This window comes from Biomphalaria glabrata, chromosome 8 (assembly GCF_947242115.1).
Source record: "Biomphalaria glabrata chromosome 8, xgBioGlab47.1, whole genome shotgun sequence".
Lineage (NCBI taxonomy): Eukaryota > Metazoa > Mollusca > Gastropoda > Planorbidae > Biomphalaria > Biomphalaria glabrata.
The window spans coordinates 5,595,429-5,613,942 of record NC_074718.1 but is presented as its reverse complement, the minus strand read 5'-3'; the positions used below and the strand labels follow the sequence as shown (position 1 = coordinate 5,613,942).

Here is an 18,514-nt window from a genome sequence, read left to right as displayed (position 1 = left end):
TGGAAATCTGTTGTGATTCCAAGGTCTCAATTCAAAATACCAACGAGAACAGCATTCCAGAACACACAGAGAAGTTATTGACTACACTTAAACTTCTTGAAGCGTTTTCATACTCCTAGTCAGAGATTAAAGCTATGACAAAACACTCCTAAGTAGTGACAGAGTTGTACAAAAAATTGTTTCTCTACAATGTAATGAAATAATCAGGAAGTACACTGTGTACATTTAGAAATAGAGTCTATCAAATCTACATCTTGAATTAAGAGTGTCAGAGCATAGAGTCTATCAAATCTACATCTTGAATTAAGAGTGTCAGAGCAGAGTCTATCAAATCTACATCTTGAATTAAGAGTGTCAAAGCATAGAGTCTATCAAATCTACATCTTGAATTAAGAGAGTCAGAGCATAGAGTCTATCAAATCTACATGTTGAATTAAGAGTGTCAAAGCATAGAGTCTATCAAATCTACATGTTGAATTAAGAGAGTCAGAGCATAGAGTCTATCAAATCTACATGTTGAATTAAGAGGGTCAGAGCATAGAGTCTATCAAATCTACATGTTGAATTAAGAGAGTCAGAGCATAGAGTCTATCAAATCTACATCTTGAATTAAGAGAGTCAGAGCATAGAGTCTATCAAATCTACATGTTGAATTAAGAGAGTCAGAGCATAGAGTCTATCAAATCTACATGTTGAATTAAGAGAGTCAGAGCATAGAGTCTATCAAATCTACATCTTGAATTAAGAGAGTCAGAGCATAGAGTCTATCAAATCTACATCTTGAATTAAGAGAGTCAGAGCATAGAGTCTATCAAATCTACATCTTGAATTAAGAGTGTCAGAGCATAGAGTCTATCAAATCTACATCTTGAATTAAGAGTGTCAGAGCATAGAGTCTATCAAATCTACATCTTTGAATTAAGAGAGTCAGAGCGTAGAGTCTATCAAATCTACATCTTGAATTAAGAGTGTCAGAGCATAGAGTCTATCAAATCTACATCTTGAATTAAGAGAGTCAGAGCATAGAGTCTATCAAATCTACATCTTGAATTAAGAGTGTCAGAGCATAGAGTCTATCAAATCTACATCTTGAATTAAGAGTGTCAGAGCATAGAGTCTATCAAATCTACATCTTGAATTAAGAGTGTCAGAGCATAGAGTCTATCAAATCTACATTTTGAATTAAGAGTGTCAGAGCATAGAGTCTATCAAATCTACATCTTGAATTAAGAGTGTCAGAGCATAGAGTCTATCAAATCTACATCTTGAATTAAGAGTGTCAGAGCATAGAGTCTATCAAATCTACATCTTGAATTAAGAGTGTCAGAGCATAGAGTCTATCAAATCTACATCTTGAATTAAGAGTGTCAGAGCATAGAGTCTATCAAATCTACATCTTGAATTAAGAGTGTCAGAGCATAGAGTCTATCAAATCTACATCTTGAATTAAGAGTGTCAGAGCATAGAGTCTATCAAATCTACATCTTGAATTAAGAGTATAGAGTCTATCAAATCTATATGTTGAATCAGTGGGAACCTAACCCCAAGAGTTAAGCAGTTAAATTACAGAAATTAGTTCAAAGAAGAAGATAATTAAATCCTATTACATCCATGTGTCAATCTAAGTTGCCCTGGCTGATTGAGTCAACCCAATCCATGCTCTATTTCTAGCATATAGAATATGAAAATGTGACTTTATCTTTGTCTCATTATCTTATTAGGTTTTGCATTTCATATGTATCTTTATGGCAAGGTCTTTTATGCATTATTAATTTATTGCTACTTTTCAGTCTCTTTCTCTAAGGAAGGGGTTCTCAACCTGTGGGTCGCGACCCCCTTGGGGGTCGATTGACGATTTGCCAGGGGTCGCTTAAGACCATCAAAAATAAGGATTGTTATTGTCTATTCTTCTATTGCTGTGTGTGTCTATAGGGGGGGTGGGGGGTGGTCGCGGCAGAGTGGTATATTGTAAAACGGGGTCGCCGAGCTTAAAAGGTTGAGAACCGCTGCCCTAAGGCATATTCGATTCCTGCTATTGCTAGCTATGAGGAATTTCGTTTTCATAAATAGTTTATGTTTGCAATATAGCAGGTGGGATCAGATTTCTTTGACAAGTTAAATAATAATAGACATGGACAATCAGACTATCGTGTCTATTCCATAAAATACTAAAAATTAGTTTCAAATTACAAGAGAAATGGCTTTGGCCAAAATGATTTCCCTTGTATCATTATCTCATCCTTGGGCTATTTGCACGGCGCCGGCAATGCAAAGACTAACTACGGGTAATCCCCCATCGGTGTAAAAACATACAGATCTTAATCACGGAGTCCGAGCCTCGGCAAACATTACAAGACACCAAAACGAGGCTCTGCTGCCTGGAGACACAAGCAGCTTTTAGTTGTGTGCTGTTTTTTTTTTTTTTCCGGATTCAAAGCACCCCAAGCAAAACAAAAGAGAACGTGCCTGTTGGCCACTGACTGGTCGTTTACAGTTCGGATCACCAGGCTCAGGCTGTGTTTTTACGGATCAATCTGTGTTTAATTAAGGGCTAACTGCGCTGCTATGGTAACATGCACACTTCGAGGCAAAGAAAATTAAAGGAAGCCCCGAGATCTGTAACGCGTAAGTGTTTAATTAGACATATACAAATCAGTTGTTTAAGAAAAATAAATGCGGTGGTCAATCCAAATGAAAATTAAGTCCTGACCCTGGCGCGAGAAGAAGAGAATGCGGTCCAAAAAGTATTAGTACGCTCTAAGACTCTAGACCTTGAAACTTGTATGTGGTATCTCTCCAATGACTACTTCACTACATAACATACACTCGAATGTTGCTCTCTAAACATAACAGGCTTATGTAGTGAGTCGGGGAAAGAGAGAATGGTTACAAAAAGTTGAAGTTTCCCCACAATTGTCTAGATATGAACAAACCACTATTTATAGACTGACATTCCGACTGATGGCACATCCCTACCAGACTTAGACTAAGCCCCACTCCAGACTGTCCCTGTGGAGCCTGAGCTGTCTAAACACTGCTAATCAATCTATCATCTGTTCATTGATTGCTGAGTCCTAACTGATGCACTCACCTTATGAACCGACTGTTGGGCAGCGGCCGGCAATGTTCGTCAACCAGGTGAGAGGTCAGTGGGTCACGCAGGAACACTTTGATAAGTTGCTGGAGAGAGAATCAAAAGTGATGAATGCGGTGAGTAAGCCACACATCTACAACTCTATCAATACACTTGCCTACTCACCCTGCCCATGTTAAACATTACAGCTGTCATTTCCTTTTGCACTCACTATCTCAACAATGTCTACACAATGCATGCCAACACATTATTCTTAATTGTGCGAGTCATGATTTGAACTAGAATACAATTAACAGAGTGCCTTGTCCACTCAAAGACATCGGTACTAACGCTAGGATGATGTTTCTAATCAAAGACATCGGTATTAATGCTAAGACGATGTTTCTAATCAAAGACATCAGTATTAACGCGAGGTGATGTTTCTAATAAAAGACATCAGTATTAACGCTAAGATGATGTTTCTAATCAAAGACATCATTCCCAACGCTAACATGATGTTTCTAATCAAAGACATCAGTATTAATGCTAAGATGATGTTTCTAATCAAAGACATCATTCCCAACGCTAAGACGATGTTTCTAATTAAAAAAAAAACACATCAGTACTAACGCTAAGATACTGTTTCTAATCAAAGACATCCGCACTAACGTGAAGAGGATGTTTCTAATCAAAACATACCCCAGCTATCACTAGCTACCACACTAACAAATATAAAATGCTGTTCTCTAAGTCATGTTGACTGTGTGACTCCAAGAATGTTACATAAGGTCTGCATGTTGTGATGGATGTTACTCTCTCTCTCTCTCTATATATATATATATATCTACATTAAGGACAACAAGTCAGTGAGGCTGATGGGATACACTCCACTTTAAAATAGTCACCTCTCGTGACTTTTCTTTCAACTCCCATGGAATATACGACTTTAGCCACTTGAGATCCAATTAGTTCGGCAAATTGTAGGCTTCAAAATTAGTTCCGATATCTACATCACAGCCAACGGCTAATTCATGTTACTTGCTACTCTGAATTGTGTTCTATATAAAGCAATGTTACAGTTGACACTAATTCATTTACTTTCGCTAATGCTACATGCTGCTCTTGGTGTTGCGTTACTCATGTTACAAGCTAAGAAAATCCCCCCCCCTTTTTTTCTTTTCCCCCCAAACAAAAAGAAGCAAAAATTAGATAATAAAATTACAAACCCTTCAAGTAATAAATTTTATTATTATTGTAAATTACATAGTTACGTTTCGTGCATCATCTTTTGTAGCAATCATTTCAAGATTTTATTTTGGTTTTCTTGTTTTTAAATAAATATGTCTGCAGCGCCAGCAGGTGGAGTGTTCAAGGAGTATGTGGTACACATGGCTAAAGTCATGACGTCCTCTTACATTAAGCCAAACTGCATACACATTGAACGAAAAAAAAATACGACCGCTTCAAATATAATCTAGTCCAGAGAAATCCATCCATTAGTTCCCAAATCTAGATCTGGTCCCTCTAGAGAACCCTATACCAGATTTAAACCCACTGGCGTGAATACATAGAGTGCGGTGAAGACAAGTGTGCCATCCTTCAGAACGAGTCTCACGAGTATGTTAGTCGGTCCCCAGGTCCCCACTGATTGAGCACTAGAAACACTCTCCCTTCCTCCCATAGGTCTAGTCAAAAAGATGGATGAAAATCTGTTTCTTACCACTCCCTCCCCCCTCCTCTTGACCTCTGTCAAATTTCTTCGATTTCCATTCGTAAGAGAAAAAAAAAACTATTTCTTTTTTAAACTAAAAACCTAAAGAAACAGGCCCCAGAAAGTTTGTCTATGACGTAGTTCTAGACAGGGTCATAGATTATTTATACAGTCCCAAGCAGGACATCAGTCTCCCACCACCGTCCCAGCCCTAAAAGTCTCATTCCCCTCTATCACTACCTCCCCACCAGTCCGGTCCGTATTCAGTAAGCTGTCAAAAACAGAAGTGTAGTAACTTGTACAGGAAACAAAACAACGTGTTGATGGCTGAAGTTCTTAGAGCTCCAGATGAGTATGGAAGATCACTTTGTAAGTCCATGCCACTGAGTAGTAAAATACATCATTCGCCTTCTGCCTTACATCGGGCGTGCTGGTCGAATGGTAAAGTGCTTGGAGTCTCGAGTTTGAACCTTGTCGAGATTTTGAACTTCCACCCAATTCTGACATGCGTTAGGGAAGAAAAGGCAGCATGACACCCTCGTTTACTGTCTGGCATGTGAGCCGCACCAAGGTCTGAAAGGGGTACCTTCTTTTGCTTGATCTCAACTACACTGCAAGTATTACTGGACTGGAACACGGAGAGAGTAAGCCATTAACTAACATGATTTGCTTCAATTCTTCAGCACATTCAGTCTGATATGTCCCATGCATTGTGCTTCTGTATTGTGAGTGTAATATCTAGCGACACTATCATTACTTGGTGTAGCTCATCAGGTGTGAATGCAGTCCAATACATTCTATACAGATCTACGTGCACGTCGAAACCATTGGAGCTTGGCGTCAAGCTAGCAGAGGCCACGAGTCACACAAGAAATAAAGATGGTCACCACTTACAAACACCATTTCAATGTGTCACGTGACTGGACAGAGAATTGGACACCAAGAAAGCGATGTGACCATCAGTGGAGAATTCATATACACACACGTGTGAAAATCTTCCTCGGGCAAGTCAAGTCAAGTGGTGTGAAAATCAAAGAGACATTTACATTGCCTGCTTAGGTCGACTATTATGAAAAAGTATCAAATGTCAAGAGATATATATCATTAAAACACCACAACAACATATTCTAGTCACGTGTTCACTACGTCACTTAGGTTTGAATTAGATCGCGTTGTTTTTAAAAGCAAGAAGACCAATTTAAAGTTAGAGGCCGCGGTAGCTAGTCTATCATTTCTAGTGCGTAACTTCTAAGGTTAGTATAGATCTAGCACAATAGAGTTTTATCTTGCACGCGGGGGGAGGGGGGGAGTTTATTGTATTTTTAACGATTATCTAAAGGGGTAAAGGTGCTATTAGATTTGTGTGGTCTGTCTGTCTGTCCGTCCGTGAAACTTAGATTTCAAAAACATTTTGATGTATTTTGAAGCTTGCAGACTTCATGTGCAACAGCTACTTTTATGTATAAAATTAAGTAGATAAAGCGTTGTATTTCATTGAAAAGATTACACCATTCTTTTAAACTATCTACTCTTAAATCTTAATAAACACAGGGCGAGGATATACTCATAAACTAGGGAAGGTTGCTCTTGTTTCCTGAGTCCTGAGCATACAGTTTTATTTCCCAGCACACACATATATATAACATTTTCTGTTGAACGAGCTACTAATAATGTAGAAATAGATTTATTTCGTTTATTTTTGTTTTTGACTTCATCGAAGGAAGACATTGAGGAGCTTCAGTTCAGACTGCATCGAAGGAAGACATTGAGGAGCTTCAGTTCAGACTGCATCGAAGGAAGACATTGAGGAGCTTCAGTTCAGACTGCATCGAAGGAAGACATTGAGGAGCTTCAGTTCAGACTGCATCGAAGGAAGACATTGAGGAGCTTCAGTTCAGACTGCATCGAAGGAAGACATTGAGGAGCTTCAGTTCAGACTGCATCGAAGGAAGACATTGAGGAGCTTCAGTTCAGACTACATCGAAGGAAGACATTGAGGAGCTTCAGTTCAGTCTACTTCGAAGGAAGACATTGAGGAGCTTCAGTTCAGACTACTTCGAAGGAAGACATTGAGGAGATTCAGTTCAGTCTACATCGAAGGAAGACATTGAGGAGCTTCAGTTCAGACTACATCAAAGGAAGACATTGAGGAGCTTCAGTTAAGACTGCATCGAAGGAAGACATTGAGGAGCTTCAGTTCAGACTACATCAAAGGAAAACATTACAGAGCTTCAAGTAACAAAGTCTTCTGAATGCTAAGGCTCAAAAAAAACATGTGTCCTTTGTTAACAGAGGCCACGATCTGCTAATCAGAAATCAATTAGGTGTCCATAGAACGTATCAGTCACGTGTCAGCCAAACATGTGGACACGATAACGTCACCACACTCTGTTTTGACCAGCAGCTGACAAAAGCTTTTGAAATGACCGTGTCAGTCAGCAAGTCCAATCTCTCCAGCTAAATGGCAACTGGCACGCGTTTACAAGTGTGGGTGTAAAGGAGTTCAAGACGGTTACAAATTACCGTACGTTAGAAGTTATGTGCATTCATTACATGAGCCATGAGGTAGCGCATGTCATTATGATCACTGTGCTGCGCAAACGTTTAATGTACTAAAGGGCCTTAGCACGCACATGTCTCGACCTGTGACAACCCATTGTGTGAATGATGAGAATGGAAACCTATCATGGAGCTCCTGCTGTTTCATGCTGTTACTACTGTTGAAATTGGTTAGACCGATTGAATAGAGATTAGAAAGATCAGAAAGCCAGTAGCGGGTGTGAATTCGTGTGTTAAAGTAAACAAATCAAAGTCTGTGGGACTAGCTATTTGTTTGATAATTATTAGATTATAATTAGTATATAATTATTATTATTAAATATTATTAGACGAAAACCCAAAAAGGATTTTCTTAATAGCTAATTAAGCGCCATACACAAAACAGAAACAACCTAACTATGGTATTCGAAGTAGAATTTAGATCAACCTCTACACGAAAACCGCTTCAAGGCAAACACGTCTGCAATACATTCAATCACATTGCTGTCCCACGCACGCACACACAAAGCATACCGTCTGCCTTTTTTCTTGTCCAGAGTTGTGTTTCTTGCTTCACGTCTGAGTGTATGGGTTTCAATGGTGAGTCTGTATGTTTTGTTATTGTTTTCGTTTGTCGCTTTGTTTGCTTGAGGTTTTTTGTTTGTTTGTTTGTTTGTTTGTTTGTTTAGAAAAAAAAAGGGAGGGGGTGAATAGGGGGACCATATTGGGAAGGAGTTAGCCAATCAATGATGAACCTCCCACAAGCAACTAACTTAAGCCTACGTCTCCCTAACATCTACTCACCGTGTTGAGGACACACCGTGAGATGGTCAACTTGATGGCCTCTCTCAGCTCTGTCAAGTTGTTGGCGTCCAGCACTGGCATCAACGCCTCCTGTGGGGCAAGAAGACAGGAAATGATGTGAGCAAGGCGTAACACTGTTCGTCACGTGGTCAGAGCTCCTAGCGTCCATGACAACAAGCGAGATTGGAAGGAATGTGGGGCGGACAACAATACATATAAACACATCTCTAAGAGCTCTCTGGCACGATAATCTCAAACAGGTTCGAGATACAAGCGTCGCACAGAAGATGAAATAACTCGGATGTCATGGCAAGTTGTTGATATATAAATGGTATCGGTAATAGGATAATAGGACTAGAAATTCAAGACTGTCATTATTTGTTTCAATCAAATGCATTGTTTTCATCTACCCTATCCACTAAGTCATTATTCCTGTATCCAGACACAAGACTGATCTTGCCAAATGTTTAATAACAGTGCAGGATTTACGTACAGGTTACACAAGGTTATATCTTAGGTTCCCCTGAGGACCACCTTACAATGCCAGAGTAGTTTTGTCAAGTTAAAAGACCGCATCACAAATGAAGAGATTAGAAACAAGATTATTACAGCAATTGGACCCCACCATGACCTGATAACCATTGTTGAAAAAAACGCAAACTTAAACTCTATGATCACATCATGAGGGCCTCGCAAGGACATTCCTTCAGGGAACAGTACCAGGGGAAAAAAAGAAGAAGCAGACAAAGAAAGCGATGGGAAGACAACATAAAAGAATGGACAGGCCTGTCATTTAGTGGAATTCTATCCAAGGCAAATGACAGAAAGGAATGGAGAAAGACAGTTAACATATCTCTTATGATACCCCAACGTTTCAACAGACTTTAAGGTATAGTTGAAGGTGAAAGGTGTATTATATCACTATCTATATACTACTTAATAGTATATCCGTTTAAGACGCTAGGTATCCGAAAATCATATATGGTACTGACATATAATATAATAACATAAACATATAACTGGACTAATAGAGGACTCCGTATCTCAACAAGCTTAAGGCCTTGTCAATGCTAAATCCGGCCCTAATGTTTAACTACAAAGAAACTTTGTAACAATCGAATTGAATTCAGTCCCTAAAACAATTCAAGAGAAACACACACACACACAAAGACATATTGCAGTTCCTGAGTGGCCAGTAGGAGTTGTACTAGTCACGCTATACACTCTCAGCACTAATGCTTGATCGACTCTAAATGAAATACATTCTGTTTAGAACAGTGCAGTATGGGGAAATAGGAGCAGGCCTTTCCACCCAGAAAGAAGCTAATTATTAAAAGTAATAAACAAGCAAAATTAAAAACAAACAATTGTGCAAAGGGGGAAAACTCCGCACTTAGAACTATGTCACTCAAGAATATAGAATATATTTTCTTTTTTTTCGATATCAAACAAAATAATTAATGACCAATAGTTACAATAGTTAACTAATTAGTAAATTTGTTACATTGATTCATGTTTTGTTAGATACATTAAATAGTTGTTTCCAGTTTCCACTTGATTCGTGTAAAGTCACTGTGTAAAAGTGTGGGAGAAATAACGTGTACAATTATTTCAGGACACACAACCCCGACATATTTAACCAAATCTGTGAATACTGAAGGATTAGTTTCCCTATTAAATAAAATAACTAAAAATTGATCGTCGAAAGTTGTTGTTTTTTTTACTTATTCATGCCAATGAATAATTGTTTCACGTTTCAAGAATGGTTGTGGGAGAAACAACGTGTACACATTTTGTACCAGACAGACAAAATTTAAAAAAAAATAATAATAATAAACATTTGACACTATTTGCAATGAGAGTATGGAACATATTGTCAGCCAGGAAAACCAACCAGAGTTTAAGTCTCTAACATGCAGGATTCGATTAACACATGGATACGAGTCAGACGTAAAAGTATCTTCATTTAAAAACCCACCAATGTATGAGTTAAGAAGGTACTAAGAAGGTACTAAGGCCTGTCCACCTACAAGCAGACACGGGCATCACAACACGGATCTAAACACGAAACATGGAATAGCACGGGGGGAACAAAATCAGGTAAAGAAAGAAAAATGTATTTTAGAAAAACCAAATTGAAATCTTTCTCTTTCTTTCTTATCAACATCTCAAACATGCGCATTCGTTTTTTTTTTGCTGGGCAAAGCTGGCAGCAGAGACATATGTTATGTGGACACAAAAAGCTGCACATCAAACAAGTGAGTAGCTTCGAAACTTATTTGTACACTTCATGCCAGGTGCTGGGAGGTAGAACCTCCAACCTGATCGCGGTAAAACATTGGTCAGCCCTACTAGGCTTATACAGCAAAGCGTGCGCCTCCCTTGAAACCACGTGATCATACGTTGTGGAGATGATTGGCCAATCAAAAAGTAGTAGAAGAAAACTTGGAGGAGATGCTAATTGAGCTAATTTTTGAAGCAAGGCGCGGCTTTAGCTCAACATTTTTAAACAGGATCTCCTTACATTTAACAGGGTTTTACATTTATACAAGCATCTGTTAGTTTGTGGCTAGCAATTTTATTCATGGCTAAAAATTGTAGAAAACGTATTCACTTGAAGGGGGGGGGGGCAGACGTGTTGTTAAGCGAGAGATAAAATGTCGCTTGTATGCCTTGTGTGTCAAGGAAATATCTAACTAAAACACTGATGTTTTGAATGATATCTTCATATTGCATTCACGTACATATCTAGTAGTTTTTAGTTCTGTTTGGAAAGAAAAAGAAGGGGTGCTTATCAAGGACACAGACTCACACACAATACAGAATCTGTCAAGGGCTTGTGTAGTCATGATAACAACGGTGGTTGTGTATTAACTCTTTCTCTCCGTAATTAATTACCACATTCTGGTGGAATCAACGCTGGTATCGTCAATTAGGAGAGAAAGAGTTAAAGAGCCCACTGAAATCTTGTAGGAGAGCTTTTGACAATAAAAACACGTCCTAAATACCCAGAACTTAAATTTGGCATTCACGCAGATTGTGTTTTGTTTCTCCACGTCTAGACTGAGATATAAATATCTATATAAGTACAGAACAAAGCTGTGAGTCAGTCAGATGTCTTTCCTGCTAGCTGTGGCTTTATTCAGTCAAGTTTTTACTATTCTGTTATACTGGAAGTTTTTTTCCTCCTATTCATTCTATGAATAATGTTTGTCTAATTAAATTATTCAATATTATAAAATCAAAATCAGTTTCTTCCTAAGGGAAATAATCGCGTTGCGCTATCATGTAAGGGTACCCGGATCTACATCTCAAATAACTGTGACGTGAAAACACAGTGTCACTAAGAAACTGTGCAAGACATTACAAAGATCTCTCACATCAGTGGCGTTGCTAAGAATTCGCCATCATTTTGGGGGCCCATGGGGGCTTGACCTCTTTGAGGGCCCCTGCATTTTGAGTAATATTTAATATTAAAAACAATTTCGAACACTCGAACTCCTCTACCATCCACCCTAACTACGCCACTGACTCACCACTACAGCGGACCCTCCGTCCCTCGGCCACAGTAAATCAAGAACAAGAAGCACCTCCAGACACAACTTGATCCCATCCCAAGTACTGGACAAAACCACTGGAGACAAAGAATTGATTACGGGCGCAAGCATAATTTTTGGTCATCAAAGATCTCGGCCTCAGTTTGGTCCATGTCCTCGTTGACCTCCAGACGAAATCATTGACTTCAGGAAGAACGCACGGGGGTGCTGTGAACTTTTACTGACAGTATTGAGTCCATCAACAATCGATCTAGTTGACCAATGGACAAGAAAAAAATACAAATATACGCTTTTTTAGTTAGATACACGATTGGTGGAAGGAGTTGCTTAGTATTCGTCTGGCGTGATGGCATTGGATAAAAGAAACAATACTTTTGAAATAGTTTTGTTTTCATGTTGAGTAAGTGCAGTTAAAAAGTGTAACTAAATGGTCAAGATCAGTCAACAAATGAAGTGAGACTACACTATCTCCAAGATTTCATAGAAAAATTGTCAGCATTGAACTTTCACAACAGCATAAAATCAGCAGTTAACTTAATCTATTTAAAATACTAGTTAAAAAGATATGGTGAAGTAATGTAAAACAAAACTGTATACATGGCCGGCCTTTGGGATAGTCAAACTAGGCAGCCACCAAGGGCTTTCGATTGGTGGGGGCCTCGCACAGAACTTCAAAAAATTAAAAAAAAAACAATTAGAGAAGAAACAGTGAAACGTGTGCCCATTGTTGAAGGTTGAAGGCTGACTAGGTTTTAAATAAAGATATGATAAATAAAATAAAGCATACTTTTATTTGTTTCGCTTTTCATGTATTTTTAATGTTTCTATTGCATTTGCAGCCACCAAATTCACTCGGCCTAGGGCCTCCAATGCTCTAAGGCCGGCCCTGCTGTCTATCATACTTCTATCCTACAAGAAGGGCTGTCACCTCTACGCACCACGTGTGGACTTGATCCACTCTCGAGTCGTGCAGACACCTCAGACAACTAGTTCTGTACTACCGTGTACTAGTGCAGCAAACAAAGGGAGGTGCATATATAAGTACTTGTTGTACATCAAGCAAAACGAAACGAATCAATCTAGAAAGTGAAGGGCTTCACCTCTACGCACCACGTGTGGACTTGATCCAGTCATGGAGACACCTCAGACAACACTAGTTCTGTACTACCTTGTACTAGTGCAGCAGTCAAAATAAAAGAACCTAAAAGATCACCTTGGGAGGAATAAATCAATTGTATTCCATGGAGGGCGAAAAAAAAAAGGGGGCGGGTGTAATCGATAGTGGTATCCATTTCTGTTTGATCGATCATCGTAATTTAACTAAAGATCATGTCCAAGTAAAGTCATAAGCCACTGGATGGAAAAAAAAAAGGGGGGGGGGGGGGGAAATACGCGCAGACATGCGCAATTAAAGCCACAAAAAAAAAAACAAAAAAAAAACGGGAGGGCTGATATCTACTGAAGCGCTAATGAAAGTCTGGGAGCTTAGTGGAACAAGGTCATGGGATTTAATTGCAAGGGACGAAGCCGGCGTTTAATCTGGTGACCAGTCATCTGATAGTCCACAGAGGGTGGACGTCATTTAGTCGCTGACGTCAGTGAATGACTGCATTCACGGGGTCATGGACAGGTCAGCAACCGAGCAGAAAAACGCAAAAGATCCAAAAATGGTCAATTCTAAATGTGTACAACATGAAAAAAAAAAAAAAGTTCAAATCACACTTTGCCTTGTTTATTTCACTTAAAAAGACCCCCCCCCCCCCAAAAAAAAAATAATAATAATGATTCAAGCTACGCTTATTATTGGTTAATTTTTTTTAATTCGTGTTTTGTCAGGTACTAGAAATAATTGTTCAAAATTTCAACTAGATACGAAATTGGGTGTGGGAGAAATAACGTGTATACAATTTTTTTTTTACCAGACAGACAGAGTGAGTTGACACAAGCTTTGTAGTAATGGCATGCAAAGGAGCTTAATTTTAGTGCAACAAGGGTTGATGATAAGCACGACTGCAAAGACCATGTCACTGACCACAAGTGGCACTGAGGCTGTGACAAGCAGATCTGCAAAGACCATGTCACTGACCACAGGTGGCACTGAGGCTGTGACAAGCAGATCTGCAAAGACCATGTCACTGACCACAGGTGGCACTGAGGCTGTGACAAGCAGATCTGCAAAGACCATGTCACTGACCACAGGTGGCACTGAGGCTGTGACAAGCAGATCTGCAAAGACCATGTCACTGACCACAGGTGGCACTGAGGCTGTGACAAGCAGATCTGCAAAGACCATGTCACTGACCACAGGTGGCACTGAGGCTGTGACAAGCAGGTCTGTCAAGAACATGTCACTGACCACAAAATGGCACTAAAGCTGTGACAAGCCGGATTCAGTACTATGTCACACAGTGAAACAGAGAAACAGAGAACACCCATAGCCAGTACATCAGTAACTATTTGTTCAAGTTGGTTGATAACGAATTATTTTGCTCCTACCCACAACAAAGCTCGTGAGAACAAGCAGTGGCATCAGATGATCTATGTATTGATCAGTCCAAATAATATTCACTATTGATTATCGATACGAAGGCGATGAGACCTTATTAATCAACTATGAGAGCCTCATCTTCGATGCTCCGACACAGCCCGATTCTAAAGTAGGCATTGACGTCACTGAAGACAGAATCAATTTTGTTTCATATTTTGAACAAACAAATCCATCTTTTTATTTCCCCCCGAAACGATTCATGGGAGATATTGACTCAATGCACAAAGAATGTGTCCATTATGTGTCCATACGTTAGGCTTTTGTTTCATTCCTAGACCATTCCTGTTTTTTTACCCTACTGCAGACAAACAAATGTAAAATTGGACACGAATCAAAAGAATACGAAACGAAAGAAACTACTCGTTTTCTGCTCTTTGACATCATGGTCAATTCTCTTTGTAATGACCGCATATGAAAACGTCTTATCGACTAGCTTTAAGTGACAGTTAGTGACCTAATCTCATAGTGGTCTATGGTTAAATTTTTTTCTTTCCATTAAGCCCAAAAGGTCATTTTAAAAAATGTAAAAGGCCAAGACATCCTCGTTATTAGCACGGCACTCTAACCAAGTGAACTAACTAGCCAACAAACGGTCCAACAGAAAGACCTAGCTCTAGAAATAACATCGAAATGAATGGAATAATGCATGCAAAAACGATCTCCTCTTTCCTCTTAAAGTAACACACACACACACACACAAAATTGCCTTCAATAATGAATGAAGTGAGACTTCTGAAAAGTGTGGACCCACAGCACGAGCTTAGGTGTGAAATTTCAGCTTGATAGGAGAATACAAAGTTACCAAAATAAACGCTTCAAATGTCTGTGAACATGTCGAACGTGTGTAAGCTGATAGTAGGATTAGAAAAACATTTCTATTGACAATATCCATCTTGTTTACACGTAATTCTGTACATCCCATGCCATCTATCTCGTTGTGCAAGACCTTTATGTTTATATTACAAAAGCAATAGATAAACCAACCGAGTGGATAAAAAGTCTTGCATCTGATAGATATTGCTTACAAACATGTCATACTTGCCTGTACGTAATCTCTGTATTTATAGTTAACAAAGGCAACCCCATTCCTCGGCCACGTGTCTTTTACCATCCCTGCATGCACGCCTCGTAAGCAACAACAACAAATATATTAATATATAAAGCAGAAAGTAAGGCGTAGAAATGTATGTCCCGAATAGAAATCAAAACCGTTTGACCAATCTTGATAGAGCTTGGCACAAATGTTCCTTAGATCATTTATTGTGCATGTGTGAATGTCAGATATTTAATTGGTTCGACAGCCTATGTATAACTACGAGTCGGATATTTAATTGGTTCGACAGATTATGTATACGTGAAAGTCAGATATTTAATTGGTTCGACAGATTATGTATATGTGAAAGTCAGATATTTAATTGGTTCGACAGCCGATGTATAACTATGAGTCGGATATTAAATTGGTTCGACAGATTATGTATATGTGAAAGTCAGATATTTAATTGGTTCGACAGATTATGTATATGTGAAAGTCAGATATTTAATTGGTTCGACAGATTATGTATATGTGAAAGTCAGATATTTAATTGGTTCGACAGATTATGTATATGTGAAAGTCAGATATTTAATTGGTTCGACAGATTATGTATATGTGAAAGTCAGATATGTATGTATGCTGGAGGGCAAAAGTTGGGTTAGGAAGTATGCAATGAGTATTTAAGTGTGGCACACGTATTTGTGTGTGTGTGTGTGTGTGAGTTTAATATATAAGTGAGTATGATACCCGCGTGGGTGAATATGACTGACTGAACGTGTGTTGGTGAGTAACATCTGTTTGACTGTGACAGGTTTGTCCATAACAAGAAAGCCTGGGCGTTAAGACCTACGACTCAACTATCGGTGGAAGAATATTAGATTGCACCTCGACATTGCAATTAAGACATTAGTTTCTGTTACGGGGCTTGTTAAGTGTATATATATATATGTATGTATTTCATTCATAGTACAGCTTTTATGGAGCACCAAAAATGTTAAAGTCCATATTTAGATACTTAGATAAATTGGCATCTACCAATATACAAATGAATGGGGCGCAGATCAAATGATTGTGATTTATATAAGGTAGACCAACAGAAACATAAATACACAATAAATCAAATTGCTTTATGTCTTAGACTAAAGAGAATAATGCCTAAGAAAATTACAGCATCATACGGAAAGATATAACCACAGCATATACAGACTTCAGGACATAACATAGACAGACTCCAGGGCATAACATAGACAGACTCCAGGGCATAACATAGACAGACTCCAGGGCATAACATAGACAGACTCCAGGGCATAACATAGACAGACTCCAGGGCATAACATAGACAGACTCCAGGGCATAACATAGACAGACTCCAGGGCATAACATAGACAGACTCCAGGCATAACATAGACAGACTCCAGGGCATAACATAGACAGACTCCAGGGCATAACAACATATACAGACTCCAGGACAAAACAATATATATAGAGACTCCAGGACATAACAACATATATACAGACTCCAGGACATAACAACATATACAGCCTCCAGGACATAACAACATATACAGCCTCCAGGACATAACAAGATATACAGCCTCCAGGACATAACAACATATACAGCCTCCAGGACATAACAACATATACAGCCTCCAGGACATAACAACATATATACAGACTCCAGGACATAACAACATATACAGACTCCAGGACATAACAACATATACAGACTCCAGGACATAACAACATATATACAGACTCCAGGACATAACAACATATACAGACTCCAGGACATAACAACATATACAGACTCCAGGACATAACAACATATACAGACTCCAGGACATAACAACATATACAGACTCCAGGACATAACATATATAGACTCCAGGACATAACAACATATATATAGACTCCAGGACATAACAAATAACAACATATACAGACTCTAGGACATAACAACATATACAGACTCCAGGACATAACAACATATATAGACTCCAGGACATAACAACATATACAGACTCCAGGACATAACAACATATATAGACTCCATGACATAACATTTACCGACTCCAGGGCATGCTATCAGAAAGGAAGCCTAAATAAAGTGTGTCGACACAAGCGTCTGATATGACGTGTGAGATAAACGAGTCCTGACAAAGTGGCCTGCTTTCTTGTTTTTGTCTCAACACTTGCAGCCACGAGGTGATGAGAACAGTGGAATCACGTGACAAAAACATGTAGGCATACACCTGTCAGGATGCGCAGTCAGTGCCAGGTATTTGTAAAAACAAAACGAGAGAGAAGACTGTTTGATGAGATTAATCATAGATGTGAAGACATATTCAATTAAGCACTTTAAAAAAAATTGCGCGCGAGGAGAATGCAAATAGTAACAAGTAAGATATACAAATATACTTTGTAAACAAGAAAACATTTTTACAAAATACTTTTTTAAAATAACAAAGCTTATATTAAGCGTAGTTGTATCAATTAGTTTGGATCAGTCATGTAATTAAATTTGAAATAGACGTAGACTTGCATCCTCAAGCCAATGCACTAACCATTTTGACGGGAAAGTGCTTATGAAAATAGAAGGTTTAATAGTTATTGTTAGTTTCAATCTTCTCTACAAAGTATAAAGGGAACTAATTTAACTTATACCAAAGAAATGGATTATACTTGTGTGTTGTACAGCAGTCAGATCCTTGTTACAATAAATATCATTATCCCCATTCATTCTGGAGAATGAAACTTTTGGAAACTTTATTTCTAAAAATTGTTTCCAATATTATCAGTCTCAGTCGGTGGTTAGGATACTTTTAGTTTAATCGAACCCTGCCACGTGAGGTTCGATTCCGCAAAATGTGGCTGGATGGTCAAAGAGCAATGATTTCCAGGTGAAAAGCTGGATGGTCAAAGGGCCAATGTATTCTAGGTGAAAGGCTGGATCGTCAAAGAACCATGAAATGCTGGATAGTCAAAGAGCCAATGTATTCTAGGTGAAAGGCTGGATCGTCAAAGAACCATGAAATGCTGGATAGTCAAAGAACCAATGTATTCTAGGTGAAAGGCTGGATCGTCAAAGAACCATGAAATGCTGGATAGTCAAAGAGCCAATGTATTCTAAGTAAAAGGCTGGATGGTTAAAGAGCCAATATATTCTATGTGAAAGACTTGATAGTCTAAGCACCAATGTATTCAAGGTGTATGCTTGACAGGATGGTCAAAGAGTCAATGTATTCTTGAT

General features: G+C 38.7%; 1 protein-coding gene across 6 annotated transcripts in view; it reads right to left on the bottom strand.

Annotated features, from left to right (window-relative positions):
• Nucleotides 1-18,514, bottom strand: part of LOC106057313 (uncharacterized) — a 217,775-nt gene that overhangs the window by 88,046 nt on the left and 111,215 nt on the right. For all 6 annotated transcript variants that reach the window (XM_056038436.1, XM_056038435.1, XM_056038437.1 and 3 more), the window contains 2 exons: nt 8,127-8,216; nt 3,092-3,180 (listed from right to left, as the gene is read on the bottom strand). In XM_056038436.1, the coding sequence (XP_055894411.1) occupies nt 3,092-3,180; nt 8,127-8,216 (179 nt within the window). The remainder of the gene's footprint in view (nt 1-3,091; nt 3,181-8,126; nt 8,217-18,514) is intronic.